A 13,199-nucleotide genomic window follows, 5' to 3' on the forward strand; every position below is an offset into this window, starting at 1 on the left:
GTCGCTCTATATACGAGATCTCTATATTCTATTTACGGATCTATACGTCGGATAGCGACGAGAATTCTCCTAGAGGATTAGGTTCCTCTAACGCCGGCGGTAAGGTCTTAATATCCTTATCTAATATATCCGGATTCAGGTAATCCTAGATATCTTCGGCAATAGCTGCTAACTAAATATAGTCTATCTAGACCCTCTACTACGTTTCCGACCGAAGCTTCTCTTCAAGCGGTAAGACCGAGTCTATTACCTTCAAATCTTCTATATCCGAAGCCTTTCTAAATAGCCTCTGTTTCCTAATCGGGAATATATAGTCTCTCTGTCGAGATTCGAACTATAATACTAGGCGTGGCTAGAAGGTGTACAACATCGCTAGCGATACTCGGATGCTAACGATTCAGGGGTTCCAACCACTCTGCCGTGTTGATAAGCGCTATACAGGTGCGTAGGGATTATCTCTATTCAATCCTAGCGCGTGCGGATCGGGCTTATAACTATCAATATAGTAGGATACGGTATCGGCTAGGAAAGCTAGGATCTAATGGAACGAGATGCTTAATATAGTGATGTATTAGGTGACTGAACTATCTAAGTGTATAGGCGGGGGAATGTTGAATATCCCCTACCTTGCTGTCTAGCGTGTTACGGCGCTAGGTTCCGAGTATACCCGGGATACCATACAAAACACGTAGCAAATCGAGTATCCCTGTAATATCCTGACGCGCATGGAGATATGTGGGTCTCGCCCGTATTATGCAGTCTTCCTTCTCGACATTTTCCCTCAAGACCTACTTAAGACATCTTGAGGGGCCCGACTAGGCTATAGGCCTGACCCGGCCTGACTATGCTGTCGGGCTAGGTTTCGGGCCTAATCCCTAGGCCTAATATTAGGCCCTGAAGATGTCTAGTTGTAGGAGGAAAGAAAATTTCAGTGCAGGTGGTTAGTGTGGTGATCAACGTAGGGACCGGTAAATACTTTTGAACGCCAATGTATTATGGATGCCGATGCGCTGATCATCGCCTGTCCAGTTTACGGTCACCAACCCCAGGGGGGTCTGAAAGCACTGGCAGATGCCAGTCTTAGCCCTTATGCGGACGTTCCCGATGCGCACCGCATCAAAGCGCGACGAGAAGCCGGGGGTCAAGAGGCCCAGAATGCTCATATTGACCTACCAGAACTCAAATCTCGCGTCGCTGGCTTTATCGCGGTCGCTGGATCCGGGCCTCCATTCCCAGAACAATGGACCATGATTTTACCAACCATGCAGACCATCGTTTATCCACTACCTGCAAAGGTCATCGATCAGGTTATTCTCCCAGGCTTCGCAAATGCAGGTTCGGATTTGCTTGACCCTGCAAACGCCCTTGTTCGTGCGGAAATACTTGGGCGGCGGGTGGCGAGCCAAATGGGCCTGCCCACCGACGCAGCCCAGTACCTAGGGCCCGAGGTGCCTGGGAGCTGCCCGTACTGCCATCAGCTCAAGATTGAATTTCGACGAGGAAATAATGTTGTGTGCGTTGTATGTGGCGCAAATAGGGTTCTAACTATGTGCCCAAACAATGACATACACCCGATATAGGAGGAGGGTTCAGAAGTTAGCTGTATAACCCTCAAGGGCAAGTGAAAACATTCAGATGATATTTGAGGTATGTTGGATACAGAACGAGCAAGACTTCCTCTCATCGCCGCAGATATGGACCAATGGAACAATCTTGAGTTTCCACTTGTGGACTTGCCTAGCCTTCATGAGAAGTTTTGAGAGGCCCACAGTCTTTTACAACCCAATGATAGATTTTTTGAAGATGAATCAGTACTATAATAGCTTGGTTTCATTACCTTGATCTTTATATGAAAATATTGTGTCAGGAGCCTTTGGTAAGGTTCTCTTTGGGTAAAGCAATACGAATGTGCATGGCATAATTCTGCACTCCGAGGATTCAAATTACAGTTAAAGGTGAACTTTAGACATACCTAACATGAGTACATTTTTAATGTCATTGTTTCGCCTTCCTTTTAATGAGTTGTCGCCTCAGGAACCCATTCAGCAAAGCGTCAATGTTGAGAGACGGAGCGTGCCAGCTATTCCTATTTTGAGCCGGCGGGATGAGCTCCGAGTATACCAGGCAGGGAATTGTCAAAAAATACTCAGGTTCTCTGAAGTCATCTATTCCCACAGGGTTCCTGTCTGTTTTAGGCTGTGCGGCACAGGAGGCGAGGGTTCGGGATTGAATTGATCGGAGTATCGGCATTGCCGTGAGCTAGTTCCTCTCCAAGCGAACGAGATGGTAGGTTGGCCCAAAGTGACCCAACTATTAACAAATTATACAGGCTACGCATCGGCCTTTCCAAGACTAAAGCAATCGTTCCGAGCGGAACATATCAGAACGGTAAATAATATAATGTCGAAGTAGTAGAATACTGTACGGTGCCGTATGCGGATAATCCAAAGAAATTCGGGTTGTTTTAAGGAAAGTCTATCTGGATGGCAGTTGAATAGCTCCTCCACGGCCGATAATACGACACCGCGTTTCAAAACACTAAAGGATTCGGGCATCCCTGTAAGACCCGGACTCGCACAAATATTAGAGTGCCTGCCGTATTGGCAACACATTCCATTTGACATACGGATCGAACATCGTAGAATCGGCTTGACGGTATTCTTCGTCTTGTCCACCACCATCTTTCCGAATCTTTTCCAGTAGTAGACTCGGGGTCGCTCTTTCACCGGTCTGTATGAGATGACTCGGCTCCCCGTGGTGTTGATAGTCCATATTCACAGCCCTCACGCACTTCACTTCCCTTTTTTGGACAGCGCATACACCGTTCAAAGTCATCACACCTAGCTTTGAATGCAGCGCACGCGCGGCAGGCTCCCATGGTCCGACGAGGAGTGCGACGGCGAACCGGCTGTCGCTTGGGCCCACGGGCGCTCGCACAGCTGGTCCGCATATGTCTCTCCAGCTCCCGTCTGTCGATGCGATGAGTCATGTTATATCAGATAAGATGTGCCATTTCAAGTGATCTTGAGAGCGATGGAGAATGAGGATTCATTGCGGGTGAGGATGCGCTCTCTCAACGTACATTCTCTCGGATTTAGTCGCACACAGTGCGCATTGAAACGGCCGCTATCTCGAATCCATCATGGAGGTAGGTAGTAGCAATTCGGATCCACTTGGTCAAGATCACTTCCGGTTGTGTCCCAAAATGATACACCGGGTTTCCGCGATCGTTCAACCTCGAGCCACAGGCTCATCTGAGCCGAGCTTTTTCCTTGCCTTTAGACTCTCCCCGCTCCCTTCACCCCAGACTCTCGCCGATTGTGTGGTCGGTCCCCTCCACCTACGACCTACGGCTTGCCGCTATTTCAAACCTTCCCCACATTCCTCACATTGCGTACCACCACTAACGACTAGAGCCTGCGCTAACCAGGAATCCCTAGTCGGATGGCCCACCTTTCATCATTCTGGCACTACGTACAAGGCTGCATCACACTATATGCATAGAGTTATATCATTTGGGTTGGCTCCCAAGTCCCGGCCACTTATTATGCAATATTAAATACATATATGATAGTCAGAGGGACTCTGGAAGAAGCTGAAGTCGAGTTAGACCGAGAATCGCAATTATAGTAGACATAAAAATGGGGACGACATGATCGTGGGGTGGGGGAGAGCGAGGCCCAGTGCATCTAAGGCGCCTACGGGATGTCCACATCCCTGTGAGGATAGTAGCCCGTCAGTACACCTTCGCTGAAGCAGATCAATCCAGTGCTACCCAAAACTCCCACCCCCAATTCAACATCCATCTCCTACACCCAGGATGATGTCATATTAGGTCCAGTCAGGAAGACATGGAACTGAAGGGCCTGAAGCTCGTCGTCGTAGAACTGGAGCACTTCGAGATTTTCCCCGGTGGCTTCGGTGGGCACAACCAGAGTTACATTTCCTTGTTTTTTCACTTCTTCGTACCAGACTTCTTGCAATTTTTGATTCGAAGACATGGAATCCGGGATAAAGGTAGAAATGTCGCCGTAATAAGGATAGACCTTGCCTTGAGTCAGACCATTGGTCACGATTAAGCCCAACTCTTCATCGATGACCAGGCTGGTTCGTGCCTTAGGGTCCGTAGGTCTAATAGAGCCCCAACTGCAGGTGAGTGGAGACGAGGAATCGTTTCCTTATGTCCCAGTGTCGATGATTGTCGCGCCCACTTCGGTGAATGGCAGGTGTCACTGTGACCGAGAGGTTGTTAGACGAATCCCAAGCAGCCGCACCTACAGCTTCCAGCGTTGCCCGGCTTGCCTTCTTCCGATTCTTCGGCGGCGACATCAACACTTTATAATTATCTGCCAGTTCCGCAGCCGAAAACGCATAGCCGTCATCACCGCGAGAGCGGTTGATAAACAACTCTAACTCGGTGATATTTTCATCAACCACTTTGACTCGACCCCGAAGGATTCCTTCCATTTCGCTGTTTCCTTCGCTGATATCGGTGATTAAGTACGCCGAGCCTTGCTTGGTATCGATTGCGAGCATGCTAGGCCGTTCAGCTTTGACGATGGTGTGCCATGATGTCATCATGGCAAGCGATGCGGCATGTCCATTTTCGGTCGCCTTGTAAATAGTAGCCAGTGGAAGGGAGCCAGAGTTGTGCGCTTCCGTAGACTTCAAAATTTGAGTCACAATGTCGGCCAGATGATCCCGCGAGGTGGCATGCTTCGAGCGTTCGCCGACCACCGCGGCGGCAGAGGGCACCGCGACCGCGAGGTAAAGTGAGAAACGAAGCAGACTGAATGGACTTAGGATGCGCATCGTGAAATATTAATGGAAGTATAATGATAAACTAGACTCCTAAAAGAAACTTAACGGAAAATGTCAAAGCTAAATATCGTTAAAAGATCTGAATCATATACTCAGACTGTTCCCTCGGCTCCACCTCCTGGTTGAGTGGATTTTGAGGCTTGATCTGGGTAATACGTGCGCTAGTTGTGGCTTTCCCTGAGGTTTAGAAAGAAATGGAGGGAAAACCGCTGTATAGAATACCGGGACCATTCTGCAGACCTTGGCTCAGGACGGAAGTTAAGTTATGGCTTAAGCGGCACGTCGGCAAGCCGTAAGGTAAGGGCGGCTGTTAGTGCCTTCCAGCGCCCCCCCCCCAACCCTGCGGATTGGGGGTGGGCCACGCATTTTTTGTCGCCCACACATATTGTTATGGAATAACCACATTTGATGTTATCCCGGCTAACCGACTTGTTTCGGGTATGAATCGTACACATAACGATATTTGTTCATAAAGAAGAACAAGTTGGAATCGGACTCCTTTACCGTAATTGATCCGGCAAGCAGCGGGATAACGACATGTAGGTTATAGAAAGAGAATCCCCCCTTCCTTTCGAACTGAATCTCTTCAAGATTTAGTTAATAGTATAATACACCCTTATTATCTTTTTTATTCTATCACGGTTCTATATTGTATTCATTTTTCCTTACTTGACTAACAGGCCGCTACCCTGCAAGTAGTACTCTAACACCACATTAGCCCGATAATTATTGGTTTTTCCCTTATATTAGTGATCTAATAACATATCTAATAGAAAGAAAAATAGGCGTAGAGAAGTACGTAGTAGCGGATGCGCGTATTAGAAGAGTGTGTAGGTATATAGGTATAGAAGAGGCAAGGAGAAGTGAGATATAGTATTCCGGATCTGCTAATCAATACAGTAATATAATAAAATAGTTGACCAGTGACTTAGAGCTCGGTGATAGAAGCCTACCATAGAGGTGGTGCGTAGGAGATGCGAAGTAGGCAAGTGGGATACTGCATTAGATAGAGATAGGTATTTAGATGCGGGAGGGGGCGGGGAGATTCTATCGCCATATAGCTTCGATCGTCTCCAGCGATAAGGCAGGCAGCATTATCTATCTATCAGTCTAACCGCATATTAGAAGCTGTTCTGTTAAAGCTACAAATGGTACATATTGTGATATGACGCCCTTGGCAAGGCTCCGAGGACTGTTGCGGGATTCAGCACCGCCGGGTTGGTGTTTCCCCTTCTTTCGTTTCAATCATTTCTTTTGTCTGTATTTATTTCAATATTTTCATTCCAATCGCTGTCGATTGGCTTCATGTTGCAAGCAATACTTCTTATGCGCACTGGCGAAAACCAGAAGGCGCAAATTCCTGCATACCGCCCTCTAAATTCAGGAAGCTGAAACAGAAATAAGAATATTGATTAATTGATTGATGGCAATCAGTGTGAAAAAAAGAATCAAGGGACAACAGTATCGAACCTTCCAAACAAGAATCAGGAAAACCGAATGAAACCAAGAATGGCAGGGCATCGTCTTTCACGTCAAATTCTACCATCTGGTCTATTCTGAAATATTGATGTTGAGTGTCTGTGTATGTCACGTATTTGAATGATTTCGAACAGCAGAATAAATCTGTGAGACAGGCTAGGATCTCCTACAGCAACAAAGCAAGATCATCAGGTTGACGAATCAAAACTCTCCAGGAATGTCACCTTCCCCATCCAGCTATTGGTTTCTTAGAGTATAGGAGGACATCGCCCGAATTCTTAAACGCCCTGGCAATGACAGCAGTGCGTACAATATTGGAGGGAAAGGCAAGTCGGAAAAGGTGTTCCTGTATCTACCTACTGTGAGACGTCCACAGGCCTACGCGTCCCAGGATCAGAATTTTGTGGTCCAATAATTACTAATGGATATCTTTTGAGCGTTATGATTACCTATCCAAATGACTTATTGGAAGCCAGTAATAAGGAAATCGCAATTGGGAATGGATGGAATGGATGCGTAGAGGGGCACTAAAGATTATTTTATGTTGGTTATAATTTCGAAACTAAAATATGAATGGGACTCCTAATACTGTAATAGACGTCTTAGTAAGCCCCCTTGACAGTGAAGAGGAGCCATATCGGGGATTTATATTCTAGTCGGAGCTCGGGTTTTGAATACCAAGTGTTGAGAACTCTGACGTTACAATGAAATAAGACTTTGAGGCCGAGAAGCATATAGTTAGGAAACAGACGGGCTCTCACGCTCGTTTAGTCTCGAATTCAAATGTCTTTGACAATAATATCATCTGAAGTGCCAAATGGAACCCCTTTTTGCAAGATAGGTATTTTCAAACTAAAGTTGCTTCTTTGAGTACGTATGGTGGTGATGACGAAGCTTACTACGTGTAATTGGACGATATGCATATTGACCGAATACCGCTGGATATAAAATAATAGGATATATGAATGGAAAAAATCGCAGTTTTTCAACCAAGAAAAGCGTTTGAGCGGCCATGCTGTTTCTATATTTATCCATGTCTCAATTCTCGAAGGCAAACACTGCACGCGTAAGCCCTTTTACTCAAGTAATCATCACGCATGCTGGAGACATGGATAGCCCACACAGTCACCCATTATGCTGGGAGCACGGAAAGCCACAATGGAGCCTTTCCAGATCTCCGATTCGGCCCCCACAGACTATCTCAAAGCGTAAGTAGAAGCGAGATCTGCAGGGATATTCGATCACAGGCTGCGTGACCACGCGGGATTCATACCCGACCCGGGCTCCAGTGGGGGCTTATGACCTAGCGAACGCCCGAGATATGTGCGGGGTCAAACTGGACTGTATGTCGTACATGCAGCCTCTGGATGGGTCTTTATAACCGTAATCAAAAAAAAAGAAAGAAAGAAAAATTATAAATTTGGAAAATGAAGTCACATCCACGTCAGTGTTTGAATTTCTATCGGCATTTCCGAGGTGATTAGGTCGCATAAAATTCTCCTTAGTGACTTACTTACCTGTGGATATCATGTAGCTAGCACAGCCCGTGCAGTTCACTGCCGTTCGGGAAATTAGAAGATCCGGATACTAGACATCGTAGCTATCTAGATCTGACCAGGCGTCCCAGCTGAATGCTGGTTGAAATGGATATCATAGTCAAAGAATGTATATTAACCTTGGCTGTTGGGCGGCTTCTTGCTGCGTTGGAGAGTGCATTGGCCAATAGATTTGACCCGAAAGGTTCCCTATCCCGTCCTTGGCACATCCCGTAAAATTAATATCGAGTGCCATTCGCTCGGGAAACATGTCTCACCCCGACACAGATCACCCTAAACTTGGGCGTAATTGCATCCCGGTAAATCTCCTAAGCCCGGAGGCCAACAGTGGAGGCTTTAGGAAGAGAGCCGCACGGATGTTCTGATTGAAACGATTTCCACAAAACAAACCTTGATCTAGGGGAAACACGCTAGGTTATTTCTATTCCCCGGTAATAATAACCGAGATAGCTTAGGTTAGATATGTGATATGATGACATAGAGCGGCACCATGGAAGGTCTCGGCACATATGGAAGTAAGGCCAGGAGGCTGACAAGGAGGGCTGAGGGTCATTGATAGCCATACGAGGACAATGGATGCCGAGTTGCCCTTGGCATCCACACCCTGCTTCGGTTCAATTCAAAAATGGGCTAGCGATTTGACGTGGCTAACCGCCGATGGTGTACGATCTGACCGATCGGCTAGTATCCACCCCCACGCATCGTTCGACCGGGGTCTAGACAGGTTTGTTGCACAAGCCACATGTCCGCCGGACCCACCAAAGCCCTACCCACATCCAAATGCACTGATGAGGATATTCTGGAGATAAAGCCTTTGAATTATTCGTTTGCATTACTCTTGGCCCCGAAAGGACTATCTTGGTTTTCGCCTTGGCAAACTGCTAAAGAATCTTCCACGAGGTCCTCCCAGCCAATCCCTGACTCCCCAAATCACCAAATCCCGCCATCCCACCCATCTTACTCGGAAAGCTCATACCACTCCCCGCATTGCTTTAATTCAGTACAGACTCAGTCGAAGCCTCAATCGTTCTCAACGTTACAAGGATCTTATCAGTACTTGACTCGTCCGAATCACTCCATGAGAGCAAGTAATCCCCAGAGACGCCCTGGACTGGCTCAGCATAGAAACTTGCCCCATCCACTTTCACTAAGACATAGCGACCATAGGTCCACCAGACGTTGGTGAGCTTTCCGGTGGTGCTTGATGCGGTGAAGCCAACCTCGCTCGAGCCGCCATCGGCCATGTATAGTATTTTCGTCGACCAGCTGGCGTTCTTCGAGTCGGCATGCGCAAGCCACGTGTACTCCGCTGAACTGGAGACCGTGACTATGAGCACGGGATACTCAGTTAGCAACTCGGTAAAATAAACCGTTGAATCGTTTGATTTAGCGATGGGAGGTCATACAGTAGACTGGAGCCACATCAGTTGCATTAGACTGCATAGGATCGCCGATCTTGGCTATGCCTGTGATCAAAAGGAATGACAGTCAGACTTTGAGAGAGAAATTTGGACGAGCTCGCAGGGCATTCTGTACCGTCAGCATAGTAGACCTGCAGTCCGCTGATATTGTCCCCGAAGGCGTAGATGCTGAACTTGCTATCAACTCCCCGTGCATTCAATGGCTGAGACGAGCAAAGAAGCCCGAAAGCGGTGGAAAGAAGGCAAAGAGAATAGATAAGCAACATTTCGAATGCCTCAGCATGTAATCGCCAGACTTAAATCTGTGTAGTCGGCAACAATGATAAAAGCAGAATAACAAAACAACGTATCAAGGATTGATGGTAGGAGAGATAGAAAAGGACGTGGGAGATGGACTTGGTGGTCCGTACTTCGAGTTATAAGCATCGTATCCTCTTCCGGCTTCACAGCCGTGATAGCCCCTGCGTCGTACGTATTCCTCTCCAACCCGGAAGCAATTGAATATGGATGACGAAAATTTGAAATTGCTTCATGAGCCACCTACTAAGCCATTACGGGTCGACCTCGTATACGGTCGCCTAGAATGGTTGCCCAGGAATTACTTCGTTAGCTACATCACGAGGATATTTGCTTTTTATTGCTAGATACAGAACCTGGAGCGCCGAAGAAGGAACGACGCATGCAATGCAGGGCGCCACGCGGGATACTGTGAGAGTGGAAGAAATAGAGCTAGCACTAATCTACCAATTATCCTACTCAATTCATACAGAAATCCCGCCTGATGAGGCGTTATTCCAATGTAAGCTCCCATGATATCGGATCCAGATGTGACTGGAATCTCACCGTTTTGGGCATAGAGAAACCAGTCTCCACGTGAAGAAACTGAGACATACAGATGAAGCCTTGTGGTCGATACGAAGTTCCCGGGTATTTCTTCTTCTGAACAGGGGCATTTGAAGCCATAGAACCTTTTGTGACCAATAGCATCCTGGCTATATACGCCCTGAAGCGAAGCGAGATCAGGAAAATTCGGTAGAATTGCCAGCTCTTTGATATCGGGCCATTAGATGAAAAGAATTTCTCGCTTCCTTTTACGGACGTTACAAGAATTGTTCCTCGGTGGCACCTGCGTCTTCATTTGGTTAATTCGATTAGTGGAGTAATGGTGGGTCGCCGCAGGTGGCCTCGTGGATGTCCTGGCTTTCCGAATCGCAGACATGTCCTTTTCAGCCTTGGTAGCCAAATGAACCAGATGCATTTATATAGCCCTTGGAAAGCCAGATTACTGGCCATGTGGAAATCATCAAAGTCTAAGCAGTCAGTCCTTGGTCAATGCACTGATTTGAAGTCAATCGTTCATTTTTTTTGTCCTTTAAAGTTGATGACTTACATCGGGACTTGGTTCTGATCGAGTCTCATCATGTTTGTCTCTTTTTTTATTATTTTCACCTATACATTGGCCACTGCTGCCTTTTCAATTCCGGGCCTGGAGGCACGGAAGTCGTCCAAAGCATGCAAGGGCAATTCAGCCCACAAAAGGACTAAATGGTGTGACTACACCATAAATACCGACTACACTGAAATTGTCCCCAATACTGGTGTCACTCGTGAATATTGGTTTTCGATTGATGAAGTGACTGTCGCTCCAGATGGAGTCTTCCGCTCAGCAATGGCAGTCAACGGCACTATTCCAGGTCCCACAATCTACGCAGACTGGGGCGACAATGTCGTTATACATGTCACGAATCATCTTGACGCTGTTAAGAATGGAACCAGTATTCACTGGCATGGCATACGGCAAAATTACACAAATCAAAATGATGGTGTTGTTTCTATCACACAGTGCCCAACTGCCCCTGGATCTTCGATAACCTATAAATGGCGTGCAGTTCAATACGGTACATCATGGTGGCACTCTCACATTGGTCTTCAAGCCTGGGAAGGGGTTTTTGGCGGTATAATCATCAACGGGCCTGCAAGCTCGAATTATGATGTTGATCAGGGCGTTATGTTTTTGAATGATTGGTCCCATGCGACGGCCGACCAATTATTCATCCAGGCGCAAACAAGGGGCCCACCAACTCTAGATAATGGTCTTATAAATGGAACGAATGTGTTCAATGACACAAGTGGAAGCCGTTTCACTATGAGGGCTAATAAAGGGGCAAAGTACAGAATCAGGCTTATCAATGCTGCTATTGATACTCACTGGAAGTTCATGATTGACAATCACACTTTGACGGTCATTGCTATGGACCTTGTGCCTATAAAGCCGTACACTACACAATGGATTAATATTGGCATGGGTAAGATGTTCATCCATTCTTCTTAGTACAATTGGTTCTGACGAGTTCTTTCCAGGTCAAAGATATGATATAATTGTAGAAATGAACCAGGCGGATGTTGCAAGAAATTTCTGGATCCGAGCCATTCCACAGACTGAATGTTCTGAGAACGAAAGTGTCGACAATATCAAGGGAATTCTTCACTACCATACCAAAGTTGGTACGCCCACAACCAGTCCATATGACTATGGTGTCGATGCATGCATCGATGAGGACCTAAGTAACTTAGTACCTGTGGTATCAAAGTCTGTCTCCAATCCTGACTGGGATTCAATGGAAGATGTGACGGTCGCGAGAAACTCAAACAATCTTTTCCGCTGGTATCTCAATAGTACTACCATGCAGGTTGACTGGCAAGACCCTACTCTGCTTCAAATATACAACGACGTTACAGAATTTTCCGATTCGAGTGGAGTGATCGAGCTTCCAAACGCCAATGAATGGGTGTATCTACTGATCAATACTTCCTTGCCCATTTCTCATCCGATTCATTTGCATGGTCACGATTTTTTCATTCTCGCTCAAGGAACAAATCCCTGGGATGGAACCACTATATCCCACACGAACCCTCCACGAAGAGATACCGCAATGCTGGAAAGCACTGGATATCTGCTTATTGCTTTCGAGACAGACAACCCAGGTGCATGGCTAATGCATTGTCATATTGGATGGCATACTTCAGAGGGGTTTGCCTTACAGTTCGTGGAGCGCTATGACGAGATCAAAAAATTGATTGATCATAAGTCTCTTGAGAAAAACTGCAAGTCTTGGATATCATACGACACCTCATACAACATTGAGCAGGATGATTCGGGTGTCTGATGGACTTGAGAAGTTGGCTTCCAGCGTAGAGAAGCATGATATATGGGAATATGTTAGTTGGCGTTGAATCTTGGGAGTGTTTGGAAAATCTTGTCCTAATACCATTCTTCTGTTTGACTGTTCAGCTACCTACAACTATTATTTTACTTAGTACTAATTTTCACTATCTTTGCATAGCCCATTGAGTTGTCGGAGCATCTTCATAGTCCTAGGATAGAATTAATTATGGCGGAAGAGAAGTCTTAAACTTTGGTGGTTGTTCCATACTCAGCCCAGCCATTAATAAAATTTGGCTTTTATATAGTATATCAGCCCTCTATTAAGAATCTTTCAGGAGTTGGCTACTTCTCATTTCGTCTTCAGTTTTATCCACATTGGATTGCATAGGCAACGGGAATTTTGAATTACATGTACTAAAAAACCTAAATATATTCTAGCAATCTCATTCCTAATACTAGTATAAACAGGAAGAATGAAAAGTTGAGCCCTTACGACACTGCATGCGGAGCAGAAGATGCGCACCATTTGCTCTATATATCTCCTGGTCCTACAAATGGATTTTCTGTAAGCATGGCATGAAAACTATTGTGATTAAATTGAACAGATAGACTTCTGACAATTTTACTTCGTCAGGGATGAGAATGAGGTAGTGTAATGACGTGTGGGTTCCAAGAGTGATCAGCAGAAAACGTCCCCCTTGGAGACCATCAACACCAACATAGCGATTCAAAGGCCCCATTGATGATTGCATATAA

The 13,199-nt window shown here is 46.2% G+C and overlaps 4 protein-coding genes across 4 annotated transcripts; 2 read left to right on the forward strand and 2 right to left on the reverse strand.

Moving 5' to 3' along the window:
* Nucleotides 1–1,262: 1,262 nt before the first annotated feature.
* On the forward strand, nucleotides 1,263–1,625 carry N7462_006617 (nadph-dependent fmn reductase; the record flags this gene model as incomplete). Its single annotated transcript, XM_057078335.1, has 2 exons — nucleotides 1,263–1,520; nucleotides 1,581–1,625. The coding sequence occupies 2 exons, from the start codon at nucleotides 1,263–1,265 to the stop codon at nucleotides 1,623–1,625; spliced, it is 303 nt and encodes a 100-aa protein (XP_056933915.1).
* Nucleotides 1,626–3,809: 2,184 nt separating this feature from the next.
* On the reverse strand, nucleotides 3,810–4,812 carry N7462_006618 (uncharacterized protein; the record flags this gene model as incomplete). The annotated part of the gene is made up of 2 exons (XM_057078336.1): nucleotides 3,810–4,104; nucleotides 4,148–4,812. 2 exons carry the CDS (start codon nucleotides 4,810–4,812, stop codon nucleotides 3,810–3,812), a joined length of 960 nt encoding a protein of 319 aa, XP_056933916.1.
* A 4,036-nt stretch (nucleotides 4,813–8,848) lies between these two features.
* Nucleotides 8,849–9,543, reverse strand: N7462_006619 (uncharacterized protein; the record flags this gene model as incomplete). Its single annotated transcript, XM_057078337.1, has 2 exons — nucleotides 8,849–9,183; nucleotides 9,393–9,543. 2 exons carry the CDS (start codon nucleotides 9,541–9,543, stop codon nucleotides 8,849–8,851), a joined length of 486 nt encoding a protein of 161 aa, XP_056933917.1.
* A 1,154-nt stretch (nucleotides 9,544–10,697) lies between these two features.
* N7462_006620 (CAZyme family AA1) lies at nucleotides 10,698–12,444 on the forward strand (the record flags this gene model as incomplete). The annotated part of the gene is made up of 2 exons (XM_057078338.1): nucleotides 10,698–11,583; nucleotides 11,639–12,444. 2 exons carry the CDS (start codon nucleotides 10,698–10,700, stop codon nucleotides 12,442–12,444), a joined length of 1,692 nt encoding a protein of 563 aa, XP_056933918.1.
* Between the last annotated feature and the right edge of the window lie 755 nt (nucleotides 12,445–13,199).

The sequence above is a fragment of the Penicillium macrosclerotiorum genome (genome assembly GCF_028827735.1).
Source record: "Penicillium macrosclerotiorum strain IBT 26536 chromosome Unknown utg000006l_segment0_segment0, whole genome shotgun sequence".
NCBI classification, from domain to species: Eukaryota; Fungi; Ascomycota; class Eurotiomycetes; order Eurotiales; family Aspergillaceae; genus Penicillium; species Penicillium macrosclerotiorum.